The sequence below is a fragment of the Desmodus rotundus genome, chromosome 12, assembly GCF_022682495.2.
Source record: "Desmodus rotundus isolate HL8 chromosome 12, HLdesRot8A.1, whole genome shotgun sequence".
Lineage (NCBI taxonomy): Eukaryota > Metazoa > Chordata > Mammalia > Chiroptera > Phyllostomidae > Desmodus > Desmodus rotundus.
In genome coordinates, this window is record NC_071398.1 from 22,842,494 (window position 1) to 22,865,770 (window position 23,277).

At 43.2% G+C, this 23,277-nt stretch overlaps 1 protein-coding gene across 3 annotated transcripts in view; it reads left to right on the top strand.

The window, feature by feature from the left end:
* The window catches only part of WWOX (WW domain containing oxidoreductase), an 897,629-nt gene that overhangs the window by 268,815 nt on the left and 605,537 nt on the right, over positions 1-23,277 (top strand). Inside the window, exon 9 of one of the 3 annotated variants that reach the window (XM_053915334.2) lies at positions 5,658-10,480. The exons of the other annotated variants lie outside the window; for them this stretch is intronic. Coding sequence (XP_053771309.1) covers positions 5,658-5,801 — 144 coding nt within the window. The 3' untranslated portion in view covers positions 5,802-10,480. Of the gene's footprint in view, positions 1-5,657; positions 10,481-23,277 lie in introns of those variants that run through there. 3 annotated transcript variants of the gene reach the window in all.

The following is a 23,277-nucleotide window of genomic DNA, read 5'->3' on the forward strand; positions in this document are numbered from 1 at the left end:
TGCAGCAGTGCCAACTATTGCATTTCACAGGAGAAGGTCTGCAGCCAGGATGGGAGGCTTGGGGTCCTTCCTTGCATGCCTTCACCCTTTACCAAGGAGAGCATTCTGTCTCAGCATTATCCCCCCCTAGAAGATGTCCTCTTAGCTCCCACAGGCCAGGATTGAGTCACTTGTCCATCCTAGGTGCAGGGGAAGCTGGGAAAGTGCATTCTGGCATTTTGTGTCTCTAACTGGGAAGTGAGGTCTGATGGCAGGAGAAAGGGTGGAATAATGGCTTTGGAACAGGCACTGTTGAATAGATGCGCATACAGTTTTGTCACTGTCAAGTGAGAATGCTCTGTTTTATAGGGTTGTTGTGACAGCAAGTGAGGATTGGATGGAAGGCCTCTGGCCGTACTTGCCCCCTTCCTCTCAACCAGTTTTATCTCTAGCCACTTTCAGCCCCATTTTCCTTCCTTCTTCAGGGTGTTGAAGCATACCGTTCTTTGGTCCAGAGCACTCCTTTCCTCCACTCTTAGCTACTTTCTACTCATCCTTCAACACTCAGTCCAAAACACTGAGGCATTAGATCAAGATTTGCTCCCGACTCCCCATGATGTGCTTTCACAGGAGCCAGCACCTATGATACTATCTGGTACCTAAAGCATTCCATAAGCATGTGCTGAGTGAATGAGTGGTGGGCCCCCAGAATTTCCCCTTTGTAGTATTTAACGCAAATGCAATTTAGAAAAGTAATTTCTGCAGTTTTGTATTTATGTCTGTCTCCCACTCTCCTGAAAGTGCAATTTTACCTTCCCATGACTATATCCTGGTCCATAAAGTAAATGCTCAGTAAATATTTGTATATGAATAAATGAAAGGTGATCAGGTGCTTAACGAGTGACAATCATTAATATGTTCCTTATCATTAGTCTTTCTGGCATACAGAGGTTTATCGTTCAGAATGTGTAGGTGGAGAAAAGGATGATGCCAGGGGACCTGCCCAGCGTCACACGGCGAGTTCATGGGAGGCCTGGGGCCAGAAGCAAGGGTCCCCCAGACTCCTGGTCAAGTGACACATGAGGGATCTAGCCAGAGGTGTGTGCAGGGAAGGAAAATACGTAAGGAGAGAATAGCATGGCGCAGGGAAGATGGGATAAGCTTTAAAGCGGGGCAGCTCTCGGATCAGACCCCAGCTCCATTCCATGCTCACTCTTAGGTCACATTTCATGACCTGATTTGATTCTTGTGTAAAATTGGGATGTTATACCTACATCATGGGCTTGTGTTGATACTTGAGGGAAATCATGATGTATCATCTGGAATGTACTAGGTGCTCAGCTGACGTTAACTGGTATTGTTGTTAGGGGCTTGTGTTGAGAATTAAAGATCGTGAATATGTAGTAATCAGGACATGCTAGATGCTCAACAAACATTTCTTATTGTTGTTGTCGCTATTTTTTCAGATAAGGCTTGCTTATCTTCCCATCGCTTACAGATGTCTGTTCTCCTAATGCTGGGTCTGTGCCTGTCACAGGAGGTCTCTTTCTCCCTGTGAACATTGAGCATGAAAACACCATATCCAAGTCTAACTAAGCACTGAGGCAACATTCAGAGTGGAAACTAGAATTCGATGGGCTTCCATAGTACATAATGTAAGTCACCGGGCTGCTTGTTTAAAGCCACCACCAGTACACCTTAGCTTTGAGGAGAGATTAGCCCTTGCTTGTTAAAAACAAAGAGAAGGAAAATGCCTGGCTTTGTGAGGCCATAGCATCTCATCACTGTATTTTTTCTGTCTTGCTTTTTAGTGTTTTAAGTCTGGTTAGGCTTTTGCTCCCATATGAGCACTCGCGAGGGGGGGAAAGTGACTATCTGGCCTTAATATGTGTGACAAATTATTTAATGAACATTTAACCAAGACTTGAAATCCCCCTCGTTTTATCTTCCTCGTTTCCTTTTCTTCTGTGTCCCCACTGGCATTTTGGTAATGCATTGCCTCTTTTTAAGTTTCTTTCTGGCTCTTGTATTACTTTTAAGTTAGTGGTGCCGTCTTTGATCCTCCCCCTTCAGTTTCCCTTTCTCCAATTTCATACTTCTTTCCAGTGATTTCTGGCCGCAGCACAGCTGGGACACTGGAGGCCAGCACGACCGACAGATGCCAGGGGTGTGTGTTGCCCGTGATGATGTTTCTGAAATGTTTCTCCTGTGAGCCTTGATTCTTGTGTAACTCACTGGGCACGTTGATGTTTCCTCGTGAGGTGGAAGGCAATGTTTTTCTAGCAGCAATGAAGAGAACTCAAATCTGGTGTTCTGAATTATTCAGAAACCAAAACTCACACCCCCCTTCCCCTTCTTACTACACTAAGGTTTAAGGAGTACTTTGGAAATCTGCTGAGGGCACATAATGTGAGAACCTACTAAGTGCCAGGCTCCATGCTCATGGGCATACGTCTTTATATCATGTCTCATGTAATGAAAATATAGAGTTTGCTATCTGTGTAGGATGGTGTGCTGCTGAGCAAGTCACTTACCATCCCCGGGACTCGGTTTTCTTATCTGTAAAATGAGTCAGTTAACCAACGTTAGTTGGCCCATAGCTTTGGATTTTACAGAGCAGTATAATTTGAAAGGAAATTAAAAAGGGAGACGAGCACAGGTTCACACTTCGTATTCTGAAAACTCTGGATAAAGGACACACCCGCCGACATCAATCATCTCCACCACTTTATAAAAGAATAGGCATTTTAATGCCCCACACTGTGCAGGACGTAGTTTGGGGACAAAAATCAGCCCTTTCCATGGGATGCATTCAACTTCAGGGAGAAGTCACCCCAGCGTCACTGTTGCTGATGGCTGAGCCTGTGTAAAGTGCCGGCTTTACACTTGGGAGTACCCGGCTGGCCTAGAAGACTCCAAAGGTACTGTTTCAACTCCAGGATTCTTCTGAGAAGCTTTGGGATCCAGGTTCCAAACTTTCAGTAAAGCTAACTGCATCTCAGTTAGTTCAGTAGTGAGCCTGCGGCGAGACAGGCGAGACAGGCCCTCTGGGCCCTCCGTAGTGGAGTGACGGGAAACTGGTGATGCAGCTTTGGACCAGGGTGTAAGCCGACCTCATGTATAGGGTTTTTTTTCCCCTCACAAGCACATATTTCAGCCTGTGCCTTTTTATAAATATGACAACCCTGTCAACTTCTCTCATGGTTTCTATTGTCCCAGAACCCACCGGGCATGGCTGAACTGGGCCCTATGATTTGGGGTCAACTCACAGGTTGCCACCCAGGTGTGAGCCAGGCTGCAGCCATCTCAGGGCTCAGCTGGTGAGGGGTCCCTTCCAAGGTCATGTGCTGGTGGGCAGGGCTCAGGGCCTGATGGTGTAGCAGAGCGGACTCTGGTTCCTCCCTGGCTATTAGCTGGAGGCCCTTCTCCTGGTTTCTTGCCACGGAGGCCTCTCCAGCACGGCAGCTTGCTTTTGTCAAGGTGTGGGAGCCAAGAAGGAAATAGACTCTACCAGCAGGACAGTCACAGGCCTGTGTACCCTCACCCCGGAGGTGACGTCTCACTACTTCTACCCATTGCGTCTGACCCATTTGTGGGGAGAGGATTTCACAGGGGCACGAATACCAGAGCCAGGAAGCATTGGGGGCCCATCTTAGAGGATGCCTGTCATTCTTTACAAGTTCAGTTTGGGGTTTCTGGTTTTTGTTTAGTTTTTTTTTTTTTTTTTTTTTTTTTTTTTTTTTGTCTTTTTGTGTGCCTTTGGCAAGCTGTATGTGGCAGATTTACTTATAGGCTTTGATATTTCCTGGCCTTAAGCCATAGTGTTCGTTATTGACACATTCATCTGTGCCTTGCTGTTCTCCTATTTGCATCCTTTCTGTATCCTTGTTTGTCCCCTCGCTGGGAAAAGAGATACTGGATGCACCCGTTTTGGTTTTTATATATGTGTGCCTTTCTGCCTCATGATGGGAGACAAGATTTAGTCCTTTAATAAGAAAGTTCATGAAAAGAATAAAGAAACGTGTGGGTTATATTTCCTAAAGTCCAGTGTTTGTTTTCCTGCTGCTTTGGTGGTAGAGGCCATGCTAATCAATGGCCTAAATTTTCTTTCTAAAGGAACATGTGCAGCCACGTTTTGATTTGGGTCTCAGTAATTGGCCAGAGATAGACCCTGGACTTTTTTCAAGCCATGAAGGTAGATAAGGCTCACGGAGCATTTTAAACCCCATGTAGACTATTATTCCAGACTATGTATGGTCTTTAGGGTTTGGCTGCTGCTGTCGTTAGTTTGGGGTTTGTTTAATTAAGTAGGCATCTAAGGGGGAAATACCCTTTATTTTGCAGTTTTTAGGAAATATTGCAGAGATAGATTTGGAATGCTGAAGTTTGGTTTTCACGTTATAAAGCCACTCCTGTTAAAGTACATATTAAGTACAGTGCCTTCCTTAATAATATTCTAATTTCTCCTATGAAATAATCAAGCTCTTTTACTGAGCTGGGGCTTTTTGCTTCTGCACATTCTGCTTTGTATAGAATCTGGATCACCTGAAACATTTCATCCTTGAATTTCATATGATGGGGTCTCTTTAATCATTTACATTCTGCGAAAAGAAAGTGAAATATTCTTTAAGAAGCCAAAGTAATCCACGGGAACGTATGGTGTTTGTTCAGCTGGATATCTTATTTATTTGAAGTACTGAGAGAAATCTCTTCTGACTGCTCAAAAAAGGGAAGAATAAACAGTGAGACTGTCCAAGTAATCTGAGCTAGCACGTCCCTCCTTTCACAGAAATGTTATAAAAAGTGTATTCACTAGATCCAAAAAAAATACTGTATATCTACTACTGAGACCTGCATAATGTTTTCTTAGTATTCTCACTCTTTAAAAGAAAAAAAAAACCTAAAAAAAATCTGGGAACTTTAAATTTTTTTTTAATACGTTAATATGCCTAGGCAGGTGAATTCAGTAAGTCTGTTTTCCCTGCTTAGAACATAACACTTCTTGTTGGCTTTTGTGCGCGCCCTGTGTCATTCATCGACTTGTTGACTCTCCATAACCGTGAAAGACCAAGTAATGAAATTAGCGTGGGCGAAATCTCAGCGTTAACCCTTAACACATTTCCTATAAAGGAGGCATTAAGACATTTACAAGAAAAAAAAAATATTTCAAAAGAATGAGATTCTGGAGTATACCCAGTCTGGAAAATAATACAGATTTCTTTTCTGTTCGTTCTCTCTGTTCCACCCATTGGGAATGAGCTGGCATATTTCTTGTGTATGGAAAGGGCTTTTCTTCGCTGTGGCTTTCCCCTTGAACTTAAGCCTGTTTGTCACATCTTCCAGTGCCACTTTCTCTCCTTGCCAGGCTCAAGGCTCTGTTGGATTCATGTTTTTAAAAGTTAAAAATTAAAAATGAAGCTTATCTTTACCAAAGTCACCCAGTTAGTGACACAGTCACACATGCCCCTGCAATGGGAAGAGCTGATGTGTGTTCAGTGCAGTGTGGGAGATTCACTGTGAGTTTGCCCCGAGTGCATGTGTGTTCTGCGTGTCCAGAGGACAAAAACAGCTGATAATGACACCAAAACAACAGCTCACATGTAGGAGGTCCCACCTGTGCCAGGTAAGCCCTGTTGTCAGTAGTACCTTTCGTGTGCTGACTCATTTCTCTCCCACAGTCCACTACCAATATTATAAGGTGCGGAGAGCACGAAGCTCTGCTGGTCACAGACGGATGCCCTGTGATGTGGCAGGAAGCCCGTGTGTGGGCTTCGAAGCTGAAGAAACCATTAGCTCTACCTCCCAGCCTTTCCTTCCAGTGACTGCTCCCCCGTAATCATGGGCACTTCGCACTATTGGACCTCAAGTTTTCTTTTCCTTTATGAAACGGAAAAATAGTTCGCCAAACACCTTTGGGGTGTCGGAGGATTGAGGCACAGCTCAACCCTAGGGCGACAGTAGACATTCAAGAAATACTAGTTTTCTTTGTATCCTACCAGTCAATGTAAACTTTCCTGAAAATGTACGTATTTCTAAGGACATAGAGGAAGCTATTGTCAGGGATGCCATCTCTCCCATGACCCCGAAACATGAAGATATGCTACTGCATGTGAGAAATACTCTTTCACTCTCCTCCGAGCGAAAGCCCTAAGGAATTACCGTCATACCGTCTGCTTGAAAATGAAATTGTAACATATTGTTAGAATGCCTCGTCTGGTTTTATGCTTTTTCAAATCATCAATGCTAGTGGTTAGCATATCAATTCCCTCCAGTTTTTAGCGACTGCGATGCATGTGGCTCACCTCGTTCTGCACTTAGTCTTTCTTTACGTCACCTTAGATCCCTTTTCTGGAAGCAGGTTAGCTATGGATTAGTAAAGTAACTTAGGTCAAACTACAGGCATTTCCCACAGAACCTTAGTCACATCCCACCCAAAGTAACTTCATCTTACTCTGTGCGTTTGGACGTATTTCTACATTGTCCAGGTTCACCTAAAGAGGTTATTTCATGTGAAGCTTTCTGGAAAAAAAGTGGACATATTATTAAAACCACTTTGTCTTCAGAAATTTGGAAAGCCTTCACCCTTTTTTACCTTTCTCGTGTGATTTATGTAGTGCCAGTTACGGCCCGCTGTCCAGTAGCATGCTCGCTGCCCCGGTGGTCTGTCTTTTCATACGACACTTGTGTGTTTCTGTCTGTGTGAACACGGAACCGCCGTTCTCCACGGGTCTAATTAATATCGTTATTCCTTTTCTGGTCTTATTCCCTCTGTTTCTGGACTGTTCTCTTTCCCCTTCAATCACTATTGTATTCTGGTGAGCTATTTATATCTTAAAGACATCTTTGTAAACATTTATTTGGTATGCACTTCATTTAAGTTGGTTAATACGGACTAGGAATAACATGGACACTTACGGACAGCGAGTGCTTAATGAATGGGTTTCCCCTCAGTGGACTGTTACATCATGTAGATGGGCATGTGCATCTAGCGAGTCTGTTTGGGGGAAGGGAGAGATAAAACCAGTTATTTCAGCCTGCTATTTTGATCCCGAGGCTTTTTAAAAAAAACTGTGTGTTTATGAATAAAACATTTTAATCAGAACTGTATCAACACTGATCAATTTTTTTCGTGCAAGTCTAATACAGGGTGAATTCCATTAAATCAATTAAATACCTTGATTAACATATATGGTCAATTAATTTATGACAGAGGAGCCAAGGATATGCCATGGGGAAAGGGCAGTCTCTTCAGTAAATGGTGTTGAGAAAACTGGACAGCCACATGCGGAAGAATGAAACTCGACCACTATCTTATAACGTACAAAATCCTAACTCAAAATGGATTAAAGAGTTGAACATAAGACCTGAAACTGTAAACTCCTAGAAGAAAAGTTAGGCAGTAAGCTCCTTGAGATAGACCTAGCAGTGATTTTCTTTAAATTTGACAACAAAAGCAACAAAAGGAAAAAAAAAAATGATACTACATCATACTAAAAAGCTTCTGCACAGCAAAGGAAACCCATCAACAGAATGAAAGGCAACCTATCAAGTGGGAGAAAATATTTGCAAATCATGTATCTGATAAGGAGCTAATGTCCAAAATATTTAAAGAATTCATACAACTCAAAAGCAAAAAACACCATCTGATTAAAAGCGGTTGGAATCATATGGGATATATGCAGGTGTGGGTGGATTTGTGGACACTCCCATGCAGGCGCGCATGTTTAAACAAACAAAGGAAACTATCTGATGTTTGTTTTATTTGGTGTTTAATGAAATATCCTGTCTTTTTTTTTTAAAGCAGCGGCATTAAATTCTTGCCTGAAGAATATCTGATAGAGGTAATATGGGACTGTATTCTAACATAAAGTATTGTTTCTCTAGATGGGTGCATTGTTTATTTCCATAAAAAATCACCAGAATTGTGAATCTGCAGTGTCTTGGAAACATCTTGATATATCTTTCTGCTGATCACATTTAGCAAGTGATGTAAGACAGAGTCTAAGAAGAGAATGTTCAGACTGTCCACACCTGTGCTTCCACAATATGTACAAGAATTACCATGTCTATTCAGTATTTAAATAGCTGTGGCCTTTTAGTGAACACCAATATTAACAAACCATGTTAACATGGTTTAAAATATGTAATGACATTTGTGATGCCATCTGATGACGGCGCTATCACATGAGTGCTCACAGCGTTGACTGATCACCCTTAGAAAGAGCTGCTTGCGTTGTGCACAGGAAAGGTGCACATCCCCTTGTTGGCTGGCAGCAGTGCTGCAAGCACCGTCTCAGCCCATGCCACTGGAGGGACGGCTTCCTCCATGCTGGGATGTCATTCGACGTGTGCGCATCCTCCGATTCTGATCTGCTGTGCACGTAGGGAATTGGCATACATTCAGACTGGCTGGTAGCATTCTGTCTGACTGTGGTGTCTGCCCCCGTTTTTGTTGGTTTAGTCACTGTTGCTCTTATTAAAGGCCTTTCCAGGGCCTTCCTCTGTTCTCAGATAACAACCTGTCCAAAGCAGGATTATCCAGGGGTAGCAAAAGCTCCCCTGTAAATGTGTCATTTCACCCCTGTGAATGGAATGGCGGAAAGTGTTTTTCTTCAGGCCAGAGTTGCTACTTGTTGTCTGGGTTCTTTCAGAGTAATGACTACCTACAGGTCTTGGGTCCCAGAGCTTCACGTAGGCACCTGTCACTTCATGCCTGAGACATTTGTCCTGAGCGAGTGAAAGTGAAGTCCACTATCATTAGTGAATAGAAAAGAAAAACTCTTTCTCTTATTTCTGTTTTTAACTCACAATTCCACCCCCCCCAAATGCTAAGCTTTTGGGGGGAAATCTTAACAGCCCTTCTTACAGGACTTTTGGATTGTACAGCATTCGCGGGGGTCGCAGAGGGCACATATACACAGCACATGAACTATGTAGCTTTTATCAGACTCAGGAACTTTCTTGACTGTCCCTGCTGGAGGTCACACTCCCTGGTTCCCAGACGAAAAAATGGAGGAACCCCCCCGAGATAAAGGGTACACAGCTTGAGCTGGTTGAACGTGGCCTGCAGACTGTGTTTCCTCATTTATGCCACCGTCCCCCTGCCAGTGAATTGCTTTCTTTCATTACTATAGCATCATATGACTTAGATGTTAACTTATTTTCTGTATAGCACACGTGATCCTTTTAAGTTATGTTCTTATGCAGCATTTGAAAATAAACATGGAAAATAACCTAAAGTTTTAGCATTAATAATAAAAAGACCATCTGAAATTTAAAAACGTACAGTATGTGTCTGTTTATATTTACACATGTAAGCATAAACTATATATGTTTATATCTACACATGTATAAACTGTGAGTACTGGCGGTTGCCAATAGGTGGAGCAACGTTTCATCTGTGTGTGGTTTGGGGGTGGAATTTGCCTGTAGCATATCTGGGAGAAGAAAGCAATGGAATGATTAGTACATCCTGATTGGGCCTTGGGAGGAAAAAAAAAAATCTTCATTTCCAACTGTTTCCATTCCCCATGTCACCTCGGTATTTAATTTACTTCACTTACACAACTACTTGAAGTTTTCCCAAGTTAGTTGCTTCTATTAATTATAACCTAGAGGGATAATATTAGTCAGCTAATGGATTACAGTATCTAAGTGGAGGACAGCAGATCGCTCTGGAAGAGCTGATCCCCGAGTGCCTTGGGCGGCAGCGTGAACCAAGGCCCCCTTCAGCCGTCTCCGGCAGCTACAGTTTGTCCTAACCTTAGGGGTTACCTAGACCAAGCCTGTTAGTTTAGAGTTTTAGAAACTAAACACTGAAATGTTAAGAGACTTTCAGGTTTACATCAGAAGGAAGTATTCACACGACATTCTGAGACTTTCACCTGTTTCACGTTTTCAATGAATTGGGCATCTCCAGCGTTTTGAGCGAATGCTATTTCTTGCACAGCTGGTATTTCAGAGTAGCCTAGGAGTAAACACTGTTACAAATTCAATTCACCTGTGTCTTTTAAGTGACAAGAGCTATGAAGTTCCAGGATTTCATTTTATTTTTATTTTTATTGATTATGCTTTTTATTGATTATTACAGTTGTCCCATTTCCCCCCCTTCACTCCCCTTTGCCCTGCATACCTCCCCTGCCCACATTCCCCCTCTTTAGTTCATGTCTGTGAGTCCTACACACGAGTTATTTGGCTTCTACATTTCCCATACCATTCCCACTCTCCCCCTGTCTATTCTCTACCTACCATTTATGCTACTTATTCTCTGTACCTTTTCCCTCCTCTCTCCCTCTCCCACTCCTCTGCTGATAACCCTCCATGTGATCTCCATTTCTGTGGTTCTGTTCCTGTTCTAGTTGTTTGCTTAGTTTGCTTTTGTTTTTGTTTTAGGTGTGGTTGTTAATAATTGAGCTTGCTCTCATTTTACTGTTCCTATTTTTTATCTTCTTTTTCTTAGATAAATCCCTTTAACATTTCATATAATAAGGGCTTGATGATGATGAACCCCTTTAACTTGACCTTATCTGAGAAGCACTTTATCTGCCCTTCCATTCTAAATGAAAGCTTTGCTGGATAGAGTCATCTTGGATGTAGGTCCTTGCCTTTCATGACTTGGAATACTTCTTTCCAGCCCCTTCTTGCCTGGAAGGTCTCTTTTGAGAAATCAGCTGACAGTCTTATGGGAACTCCTTTGTAGGTAACTGTCATTCTCTCTTGCTGCTTCTAAGATTCCCTCCTTCTGTTTAGTCTTGGGTAATGTAATTATGATGTGCCTTGGTGTGTTCCTCCTTGGGTCCAGCTTCTTTGGGACTCTCTGAGCTTCCTGGACTTCCTGGAAGTCTATTTCCTTTGCCAGATTGGGGAAGTTCTCCTTCATTATTTGTTCAAATAAGTTTTCAATTTTTTGCTCTTCCTCTTCTCCTTCTGGCACCCCTATAATTCGGATGTTGGAGTGTTTAAAGATGTCCTGGAGGTTCCTAAGCCTCTCCTCATTTTTTTTGAATTCTTGTTTCTTCATTCTTTTCTGGTTGGATGTTTCTTTCTTCCTTCTGGTCCACACCATTAATTTGAGTCCCAGTTTCCTTCCTGTCATTATTGGTTCCCTGTACATTTTCCTTTATTTCACTTAGCATAGCCTTCATTTTTTTCATCTAATTTGCAACCATATTCAACCATTTCTGTGAGCATCCTGATTACCAATGTTTTGAACTGTGCATCTGATAGGTTGGCTATCTCTTCATTGCTTAGTTGTATTTTTTTCTGTAGTTTTGATCTGTTCTTTCATTTGGGCACTTTTATTTTTGTCTAGATGTGCCTGTTATATAGTAGGGGGCGGAGCCTTAGGTGTTCACCTCGGTGGGGTAACCCACGTGGCTGTGGCTGTGTTGTGGCGCTAAATGTGGGGAAGGGGTCTGAGAGGGAACAATGGCGCTTGCTCCGCCCTCTGCCAGATTTCAGTCACTTCCCCTACTACCCACAAGCAAAGTGGGCTCTTCTGGTGCTGATTCCCAAGTGGGTGGGTTTGTGTATGTTCTAGGATCCTGTGGGTCTCTCCAACGAACTCTCCTGTGAGGCTGGGAGCTTCTCCTGCTTCTGCCTCAATCCCCACAGGTGTTTTCAATTCATGGTTTGAGGCTTTATTTCCCTGAGCTGGTTGCTTGGTCTGTTTGGCTCCCCAGTTGTTCCTCCCAGTTTATCTGCACGTGAATGAGGGACCACCAGCTCCACCAGCCCCCGCCTTGCCGCGAGTCCTCTCTGCCCAGCTGCCCGTCTCTGCCCCTCCTACCAGTCTGGATGAATGTGTCTTCTTTAACTCCTTGGTTGTCAGACTTCCGTACAGTTTGATTTTCTGTCAGTTCTGATTGTTTTTTGTCTTTAAATTGTTGTTGTCCTTCTTTTGGTTGTGCGAGGAGGCAGTATGTCTGCCTATGCCTTCATCTTGGCCAGAAGTCCCCAGGATTTTATTTTTATAATGGGAAGCAGCTTCATTCACTTCTTCCTCCTCTTCCTTCTCTCTTCTCTCCAGGTCATGTGTGATATCTCTCATTTCACCTAGTTTTGCTTTTATTCATATTTTCTTTAAAATCTGTGCATGTGAGTGTGGTGCATGGTTTAATTGTAAGCTGTCAGGTATAAATGGCTTTTTATGGAGCAAAATTTAATTTCTGCACATATCTGTGCCATTATTAAAGGCTGATGATATTGCCAATGGATATTCTTGAAAATCAACTTCTAGTTTAAATATGCTTAACTATTTAAAAGTGATATCACTGACTTATTTACATTCTCATTCAACTTGATGTTACAAGTGAAAAATTGCAAGACTCAATTTTAAAATTCCACAAGTTGTATATAATGGAATAATGAATGACTCTTTTCTTAACCCATTGGTCCATGACAAGCCTCCTTTAAACTGACTTTGGAACAAGTCAGAATCTTTTTGATAAGCTTGCTTGCATTTCACCTTTTTTGTCAATTAACCTGACTTTAGCTGCATAGTAACTTGGGTGCTGCTTTGCTGCCTATATGGATCTTTATTGTTCAATTCTAGAAGCCATTTCCTTCGAAAGTCTTTACCTCTCAGTTTCAGTAATATCTGCCCATGCATCCAGGATGAAAGACAACTCCTGTGCCTCTCTCTAATCAGGTTTGGTTGCTAAAGCTCTATGGTGTGTGTGTTGGGGTGGAGGTGGTGGAGCCTGGAATTTCGTAGGTAGATTTTTCATCATGTGAGACATCTGTCTGCCCTGCACACACATTTTTATGGACAAAACCACTGGGGGAAATTCAAGAAAGCAAAAGTTTTTAAAAATGACTTTTAGAGATAGAGAAATACCTAATTGTTTTTCTGTGTAAATCCAAAGCCATTTTCTCACAAAAAAGGAATAACTATGTACTTTGGCTCTCTCTTTGCTCTCTCTCTGAATTAATCAGTGTGGCTGCTGTCTTAACTTGCTCAGCTGGAAACCACTGGCCTGTGGGACTCCAGACTCATGCGATGTGCTGAGAGTTAAATACAGGGACCCCGCGTATGGAGATGACACGGACTATTCATAAAGCGAGGCGGCACGCTGTCCAGGAAGGTGACCCTGCAGCAGGCTGTGTTCTCGAGCGTCCATAAAACCCAGTCCACACAGCAGCTCGATCGGGGGTGGTGGGGGTTTTGCTGATGGTTTTAAGATCAGGGATAGTTTATTATTATTACTATTATTATTTTAGGATATTTCAGCATAGACTTTTACACCTGGTATTAAACTACAGCATTTTCAGCAGGAATTAAACTGAGTGCCATCATTTCCCGGGATGTCATTTCGCCCCCTTGACTTTAGCCTTCCTGCCGTCACTTACCACATTCATTGGCACTTTTTTTTGTATGAATTCATTTCTTACTTTTCGCATCGGTAGCCGGAGTGGGGACTGGGGTCTACTTTGAGCATATAGAAATGGAAATGTGGATCACGCAGGTGTGGTATCAGTTACTAACCTGAGGAGGTAAAAGCCAGCTATGAATTCTCAAGACAGCCTTTGAAGTCTTCCGTTTATCTTGAAGAAGCCTGCTTGGGATGGAAGCAATGAGCACAATTACCATTTTCATGTTTTCCTCTAGGTCCTGGCTAACCAGCTGATAAACATGCATCTACATGCACACTAATTATTGGCTTATGATAGGTCTCATTTGCTCCCATATTTAAAATGACTCTTTGGCGTCGGTGATGATATCAGATAGATTGCATCACTTGTGGAATGCCCTGATTCCCAGGGAGTCCACCTGGCTGTCCGTTGAACTTGTACTGGAAACTGCAGCCATGTTTACAACAGTCCTGTGTGCGGTATTCTCCTTTGTGCATCCTTCGGATCGTTTTCATAGCTACGCGGGTGGTACAAGAGGGCAGCAAAGAAGCATTTGTTGGGTGCCTAGCAGTGGGCTGGAAAATTTTTGTATGTAGTTCTACTTAACTTTACTTCCCAGAGGAATCTATTGAGTTTTGAATTACTATGCCCATTTTACAGATGAGGAACACAACTGAGACCTTGAGTGACCACCCTCAGACACACAAGTTAGTGAGGGGCGGAGCTGAGCATCTGATTCAAACGCATGTACCCTCCCTTTTACATCTTAGTTCTCCTCTAAGCATGGGCTCACCAAGGCTTCTAGCATAATGGTGAAGCATGATACCACCGCCGAAAGAGCTACTCCGCTCCTCTGTTGTTCTGGACCCTCAGTGGTTGGGAGTAGGACCAGAGTGGGCAGGCGTCGAGGTGGGCACATTGTAAGGATGGATCCAGTCCTGCCCTTTGGATTGTGTGACCTGAGGCATGGAAGGGATCAAGGAATGGGGAGTATTAGTGGGCTGCCGTTTTAACATTCCTGATTGCAGTGGAAGCAGTTTATGCATTATGTTTTCCTTAGTTGTTTTCAACTTAATAACCTGTCTTCCAGTGTACTCTCTGTGTGTGCCTTTATTTTCTCTCCCTCTCAAAGTCTAGTGCTTCAAGTGCACAGGGCTCTCCCACCCTCTCAGAGAACAGAACAGAGATCAGGCCTCACTGGCCATTCTGCAGCCTCCTGTTTCGTGTGCAGAACATGGGCCCGAGTAACTCAGATTCGCGATTAGTAAGACAGAAAACTGGCATGGGACATGTGACCTTCTGTGTCTTGGCTTTCGAAGAGCTAACGGATAGATTTGGCTCCTTTGCACACATGAAGTGTGTATGTCCCACACCAGTCCAGGTGGTATTAGCAGGGATCAGGCCTGTTGGGTAGAGTGCTTCCTTGAGCAAATCAGTATTAATATTAAATGGATGCTTTATTGAGTTGTTTTTCATTTGTTCTGTTATGTTAGGAAGCATCACTTGCACCCCACTGCACGTTTACCTTGGAGAATAATGCTGATCCCGGATGTCAGTATGGATATGGATGTAGCTAATTTCATTTATCAGATTTTTGCCACAGATATAACCCATGCTTTGGCCCAAATGCATACTTCACAGTGTTGGCAGTTGTCAAACTTTCTGGTCATTCCTATGCTGCCTTCATGTGAGTTTGGTACTACAACGAATGTACAGAATTTTATATTCAATATATTTAAAAACCGGATTAAGATGACACATGGTACTTCGTGATCCTTGAAAACTTCAACAAATACCTCTTTTAAATCAGAGATCCCACCTCCAATTCTAGTTTCTCCTGGGTGTTCCGTATTTAACCCAGGCCCTCTGCACATTCTGAGTCTCGTCTGCTGTTGCCTTGCCAGTCACCCAAACGAGGAGTGAATTAGTAAGGCCAGGAGGCAGAAATAAACTGGGGGTGTATTTGGGGAAGGTAGAGAAGCCTGGGCACGAGAAGCCCATTTAAACCAGCCAAATACGTGTGTGTGGTTGGGCCTGAAGATCTCATTTTATGGAAGAAGAAATAAAGACGAGCCAGATGGGGCCCTTTGCAAGGATCCGCACGTGGGCACCTCCAACCTAGCAATGGGTGAGGCAGCCGGGAGCAGCTGCTATTTCAGCGCAGAGCCAACCCCACACAGGTCCTGCCTGAGGACCTCCAATGTGCCCCACGTAAAAGCACACTGCGTGTAGATTGGACATGGCCTATGAATTGTACCTTATTTATTATCATTGAGCCCTCCCTTTTTCCGTCATGCTTTAGAATTACGGGCTGGAGCGGTTCTTAATACTCTATTTATTTTAGGGGAGGAAAATGTTTTTCTTTAACCACAACATTCATGCAATACCAACTGCTGGCAGTTTCCCCAGCATTTAAGGAAATATTGTTGTAAGGCTTTTATGTTCTGTTCTTCAGTCAGCCAGAGCCAGCAGTATCCCAATAGAAGGACCCTCAACAGACCATTTTCAGCATTTTGCTACAATTAAACTCCTCTGGTTTTAGCCCTCAGGCAATTTAGTACCTTTTTACATATGCACATTATGAACTTTTGACCAGGGCCTAGCAGTCATATATTAGAGTGTTGCTCTTGAAAGCCGGCTTAACAAGTTCCTCTGAGTATTGCAGTTGGAGTCAGTTGTGGAAAAGGTAATTTAAGCAACTTGCAGCGAGGCCATTCAGAATCTCAGCGATGATCCTAAATATCTCTCTCTCTCTCTCCTGCTCGTTCTCCGTACCCCCCCTCCTTGTTTCCTCTGGAAGCTGGTAGCAAGAGCTTTCAAAGTCTGTGATTGATCTTTTATTCAGTAGCTAACGAGGGCTGTGATTCTATTAGCGTGCTACAAGGCAAGAGAACAGTGATTTAATGAAGTGTCTAGTGAGCCGGCCATAGATTTATCCTATTGTCGCTAATTTGCAGTGCCGTTGTGAGCATAAAGGAAACTGCACTCACACTGCTATTAAGCAGGTATTTCCTTAGTAAATTGTTGTAAGGTCAGGTACAGTTATCTCAGCAAAAGCAATGCCTTACCTCTTCAGTGTCTGCAGATGACAGCCGCCGTGCTGAGCGCTCACTGAAGTGGAACCGGGAGATCAGAGGTCCGTCTCCAAGTCGCCCTTCGTGGAGGCAGGAGCAGATGAACTGCCAAGTAGGAGTAATAGAGTCATAATTGGTGATTAGAACTGGAAAGGTGCAATAACATCTTAATACAAACTGGCGTATGTTATAGTTACTGTCAGTTGTTGTAAACTCGCCTGCCGCCTGGACTAGTTACGTTTCCCTTGATTAGCTCTGAGAAACGAGGCAGTGGGCGCCGGGACAGCCACACCGGAGAACATCCAGACCATGGCGGCTTCCCGGGGTCTTGCCCTGTCCCTGCTGTTTTTCTTGGGCACCAGCACTTGCTCCCTTGGAACGGGCCAAGGTAACCTTTCCCCACTGCCCTGGGAGAACCGTGATTTCATGAATGTCCTCTGATCTCCCCTCTTCACAGACAGGATGACATTTATGCACACTGGCTCTGAGGCTCGTTGAACTTTTGTTTTATTTGCCTTTGCTAAGGGGAGGTGTTTGCCTCACGTCAAATCCATATCCCACTGCCATTCTGTGTTCACGGTCTTGCCGTGCCAGAAAGAAAACATGAGTGAAAATAAACTCGGGGCGTGAAGGAAGTGTGCATTTGAGATTGGCGTTCTGCAGAACACATGGGGCTATTTTAAGTGTAAGGCACGCGTGTGTGGTGCCCTCACAGGTATATGCAGGTGGTGTCCATTTGTGGGAAAGGCTAAATGCAGAAATTCTTTTCCAATGCTCAGTGAAATTCCAGGCTGGCTTAAAGGACAACCCTCGAAAAACAAGGTGTCCAACTGCACATTGATACATGGTTGGAGACTTTCTGTGCTCTGAGGCATATTCTTTAAATTCATACAAGAAGCAGCTATTCGGCACTGTCCAGACATGCTGATTTGCTCTCATTATTGGTAAATGTGAGCGACTGGTCATTGGTATTGTTTGGGGTGGGGTAAGGCTTAACAGGGTGCCTAGGAGCAACAATGAGAGAGATGAGACAATGTCCATGGACTCATTTTATGAATCTAGCACATAGTAGGTGTTCAATAAATCTTTTTTGATTTCTTCAGTTAGTTGTTGAATGTGTTGGGTGAAGTCTTGTCATCGGCTTCTCACCCTGATCCATAAAGCTCGGGCGATTCTAACGCTTACTTCACCCCAGGGCCTCTCTGTGTCAGGTTTGTTAAGGTTTATGGTCCAGTAGAGTTTAAAGGAGTGTTTTATAATGGGACCTGTTTGCAAATGATCACCCAGATGATTAATAAGAGTGAGTCTAACTCCCCAATTTCCTAGTGTGAACCTTTGGGCCGCAGAACAGCCTTACTTGATTTTATCAAGGGGGTCTTCTCCCTCCCTTAAACTGCATCCGAACTCCTGGATCTGCAGTGAGAATCTAGAGCACACAGGCAGTGCCTGTTGATGAGCAGGTGAAGCTGATTGGAGCACACCTGTGTCAATGAACACCCGGTCAGCTCTGACTGGCCTGTCTCAGAGAGGTGTGGCAAAAGAAGCTGAGGCGCAAGGCTCATTGCTTTGCATTGCAGCCAAGGGGCCCACTGGCATATCTAACACTAAACAGAATTGGACCGGGGAGGGGAGGGGCGGGGAGTTAATTGAGAGTGTAACCAAAGGTCATGCTCACTGTTTCCTATAGTTCATGCAAAGTAACTTGACAAAATAAAAGTAATAGTGCCAAAGGACTAGAATGTATTGAGTGCTTACCATTTGCCTATATAGCATTTAATCTTAACAGCAATCCCCATTTTCTACAGGACAAATGTGCTGTTTAGAGGCCATGGCAGAAGCAAAGGCAGGGTCTGAACCCAGATCTGTCCGTACTCCCCCCTCTTTGTGCAAATGTAGAAACACAGCCCCATTTTACAGTGCTCCTGCCCACTCTCCCTGGGGAGGCTTTGTTTCTCTAAAGGTCCGACAAGGACAACTCTCTCCCTTTCATTTCTGGGAAGGAAGGAATGGAGAAATCAGGGAAAGGAGGGGAAGGAAGAAATAGGTCAGGGAAAGGAACAGGATTATAAAAATTCCCATTTCTAACGTGGGTGAGTAATCTGGTGTGGAAATCACGCTGATGTACACCTACAGTCACTCAGCCTGTGTTGGCATTTCCCCAAGGGGCTCTGAGGGAAGATTTGTTAAAAAACAGTTTTATCCCGTGACCCCAAGCTCAACGGTTGGGGCAATATCTCTGAATAACGTGCCTTTTCACTAATAACCCCATGGACCCATAGTCTCTTTATTTAATATGCATTCCAGGAAGGTGCTAATATTTTCCACTTAACACAATTTTGGGAATAAGTTCCCCCTATAAATGCATCACGGTAAATAATATCCATCATCAGAGGGCACCGGTACTATAATCAATTTATATTTTTGAAATACATCATGGATTTTTTTTTATTTTTGAAGAACTGATCTTTACAATCAGAGTTATATTCAGATAGGCTTAATTTATTTTTAAATTAAAAGAGGCTAGCACATCAGACACAAAGGTCACATATTACAGCATTCTCTTTGTATAGAACGTCCAGAAGAGGCAAACCCAGAGAGACAGAATGCCAGTTGGTGGTTGAAGGGGCAGCAGGGACAAGGAATCGGGAATGGGGCTGCCAGTGGGCATGGGGTTTCTCACTGAGGTGGTGGCATTGTTTCCAAACTCAACAGAGGTGGTGGTTGCCCAACAGTGTGAATATACAAACCCCACTGGACTGACTGTACATTCTAAAATCATTAGTTTTATGATATACAATTTCACCCGAACAAAGAAAAAAAATAGGTTAACACATAGGAAGGGCTTTTGGCACATGGGGCATATTAAGGTGGTTTTTTCCTTTTCTTCCATCTTTATTAGACAATCCTACTATGGCAGCCTGGGAGGAAATGATGGGCTGTGGGTGATTCTCAGAGCCAGAACCCAATGCCTGCCCTTCGTGGCATTAGGCAGGGAGCCTCCAAAACACGTGCTTACCTTATCATTTCTTGACCATCTTATTGATTAGTTATGTGTTTGCCTGTGTTATTAATAATGTATACCTTGAAAAATCTATGTGCATTATAGTCTTTGATCTTGTCATGAATTTCAAAGCCAAAGATTCCATTTTCTCTCTCTTTCTCTCTTTTTTTAAATTTTCAAAGAGGTAGAATGGAAATAATTTAAAAAATGTTCTCTTCCCTTTCTAGTGGAGAATTCCCTGCTGACCTCCTTCAAGTTAATGAGATGTGTATGCATGTACAGGCATGTGATGCATGTGTGTGTGTGTGTATACACATATACATTTATGTTTACATACACACATGTCTTCATATACATGCACACATATAAATACACATTTGTACATATTTTAAGGAGAGAATTATAAAACATTTGACTCAAGCTTACTGGATTCTAGAGGTGAAGAATATTTGAATACAAGACTTACACATCTCATAGATTAAAACAGAAATTAAAGACTTTAGACTAAGGCACGATCAAAGGCTCTCTTTTCATTGTTCTTTTATTGTTTATTGACTTCAAAAAGACTTTTTAGTTTAAACTGACTTTAATGTCTCTTGAATGCTCTTTTGTAAAGTTACTTTGAAAACTCAGGGATGATGTCTTCATTAAGTGGAGAAAAATCTTGGGGAAAAATATAACTGTAACTTGGCTTTCATTAGAGTAGAAAGAGATAAAGCTTTGCTTAATTAATGTCTGTTTTCCCTCTGTTCAGAATTATAAGGCAGAAGGGGCCTTAAATTAGTGCTGATAAAAGCTTGAATAGATATAGCGCTGAAACTTTTTTTTAAATGTTTCCTCAGAATCAAGAAGAACATAATCCTTATAACTCTGTGAACATATTGGAACATTCTAGGTGCTCTGTCTTTCTCTCTGTGAACTAACTTCAGGCCCAGTGACACCTTTGGTTTAATTTTCTTTTTGTTTGTTCCATGAACAAACAAAATTGTTGATTTGGGGGTGCGGTGGTTGGGGTGGTGTCTGTTTATGTTTTCCTTTCTATTAAAAAAAGTTCAAACTCCCCCTGCTTGTTTCTAAGCCACCAGTCAGAATTCATCTCTTTCCTAAAGTCTCTCCTGATTGGCCCCTGGGAGCGCCTCCAGCCTCTGGGTACCCAAGGATGCCTTATGCACTTTCCATCACTCTTCTGTGGCTTTCTGCATGTTCAGCTGCTCTTTCCTACTGAGCAGATCTGGTCCTTAAAATTGGGAATGCTCTGCCTTTTTTTTTTTTTTTTTGAAACTCCATGGGGACCCTAACCCTGTACTCGCCAAACAGTGAGACTTCACCAATGCTGGTCAATCTGACTGGCTGCTTGATTCTTTTTTCCGTATTATTAATAGCAAACAGGTTGCTGAACCTCTCTGAGCCTCAGTTTTCTCATCTGTTAGGTGGGGATAATAGTGTTTACTTCAGAGAGTGGTGGATGAATCAAATATGGTAGAGCAGACTGCAGTTATAAAGTTATAACCCATATTCTGATTTTAACAATAGCCCACAGCTGCCTAATTCTGCATTACAACAGCTCTTCTCCCGCTCTTTCTTTTTAAGTAGCTAACACTTGAAAAGACTTCCCTTTTTATCTGCTTTTTCTATCCAAAAGTATATTCAAGAGGGCAACTTCCAATATCATGGTGTCTAACACCTACTAGTTCGGAATGACTTAGCTATCTTTATTGTGTCTCTCAGTAGAGAGATGGGTGGATACATTGCTTTTAATGCTTGTACAACCCTGCTGGCCTTACTCATTTCGAATGCTCACACACCATTGAGTCATAGGTTTCAGAGGCAGATGTAAATACTGAGTTTTAAGTGGCATGGAGGAGTCTCCTCGGCTTTGTTATGTAAACCCTCAGGGATATTTATTCCCTCTACTGAGAGGGGTAATTGAGCCTCCAAACCACCCACCAAGATTTCTGCCTGTAAAATATTTAAGGACTGGTACTATAAAGCCATTTCCCTTATGCAATTTGTTTTCCATCTAGGAGCAGGAGAACAAGGAAAATATGGCTCAGAGTAACTTATAAAAGCCAAACTCGTAAGCTACAAAACGCATCTCCTCACAATAGCACTTGGAGAAGGGCTGAAGGCAGACAAAAAAGTAAACAGAAAAGGGAGGAGAGTTCTGAAATTGAGATGACAGGGCTCCACAATGCAGCGTGGAGATGGTGTTATAAATCACCCATTCAGTATTAAGCTAGACCTTCTTCCCTGGAAGCATATCATGGGGTGTGCAGAAGGCCTTTTGGATAAAAGGAGCCTAGTTAAGAGATGTGAAAAACCGAACTTTAAAAGCATAGCAGGATGCCAAGTAATTCACACACAGTGGGGAAGAGTCTGTGGATTCAGCTTACGTGTGGACCACCAGGCAGGGCCCACAGGCTCTCCGGGTCGGGTAGGCAGAAGTGTCTGTCACCAGGCATGCTTCCCCTGAAAAGGCCACCCTCCAAGAGCGTGAGCGCAGAAGCCAGGGTGAGGTCACACTAGATGACACCTGGAGACTCTCTAAAACAAGCCAACATGGGTAACCTGGGATTAGAGCCAAAATGATGTGAATGAAATTCTTAGAGACTCGAGCAGACATGCGAGTTTTAGATTGATGTATTATTAAAGGTAACACTAGCTTCTGTAAAAAAAAAATAAATAAGCCCAAGTGTGTACAGTGGTTCAAACATGGTAGAAGTTTACTTCCGGCCCATGTAAGGCCCGGAGTGTCGGTTCTGGATTAGCTGGCACCTCTCTTCCAAGCGGTGGCTCAGGGACTCAGCTCTCCCCATCGTTTGGTGCAGCCATCTTCCACATCTGGCTTCCACGGCTGGCTTAGTCGTCTGCTTTAAGCAGGTAGAAGGGGCAAGAACATGGGCTATCCCGACTAGGACATTTTAAGGACCAGGGCTAGGAGTGGCACATATCTATGAAACGTAAGAGGCTAGGCAATGTAGTCTAGCTGTGTGCCCAGGAAGAAGAGGAAACGGGTTGGGTGAACAGATAGTAAGTGTCTGCCCCAGCTGATGTTCTGTGTGTGTTTGTTTGATTGTTTGTCTTAAGCCACTTTGCATTTTCAGTTTCCTTTTTTGCCCCCATTCTTCATGGGATTGACTCTGGAGACAGCCAGAGATAAATAAACTGTGCTCCCTGCCCTCCACTGCCTCAGCCTCTTGGGGAAAGAGGTCCCCATTCGTATTGCCCATTGTGCCAGGTGCCTTTGTCTACCTTTCACTACAAATACTGGAAAGAATGATACTGCACTCACCTTGGCCTCCCTAGCCACTGCGGGTGGCCACGCGACAATTCTGGCCAGCAACTAAAATCAGAATTCTGCTGCAGGCCTTACTGGAGATCCTTTGCTTTTGGATGGAAAGGCAGGTGTTTCAGGTGTCTCCCCTCCCCTGTCTTCCTGCTCTGAATGCAGATTTGGTGCAAACTGCCACAATAGTCTTTTCACTAATATGAGTCAACAAGCAGGAGGAAAAAATGAAAAGCATGGCAGAGAGATTGGCCAGAGTCAGCAGCTGCGAAACAGTCAGGGATGTTTCTCCATTCCCCTCCCGCCAATTAATGAACAACTAGTAAACACGCTGATGCAAATATGGAATACAGGTGTAGGAGGGATTCTGGATAACTCTCAGGGGTGAGAATTCTTTGAGAACGCAACAGCCATTCCTCACCCCACTGGTGTATTTGAACATTCACAAATAATAGTTAAGTTTTCCTTCAAATGGGGGACGCTCCAGTATGATGTTTCTAGAAAGTTACCAGTTTTTCCATAGAAAGACTTTTCCACCACTTGGATTTTTCTCCCCAGCCCATTTTGGTCATGGTACCATGGGA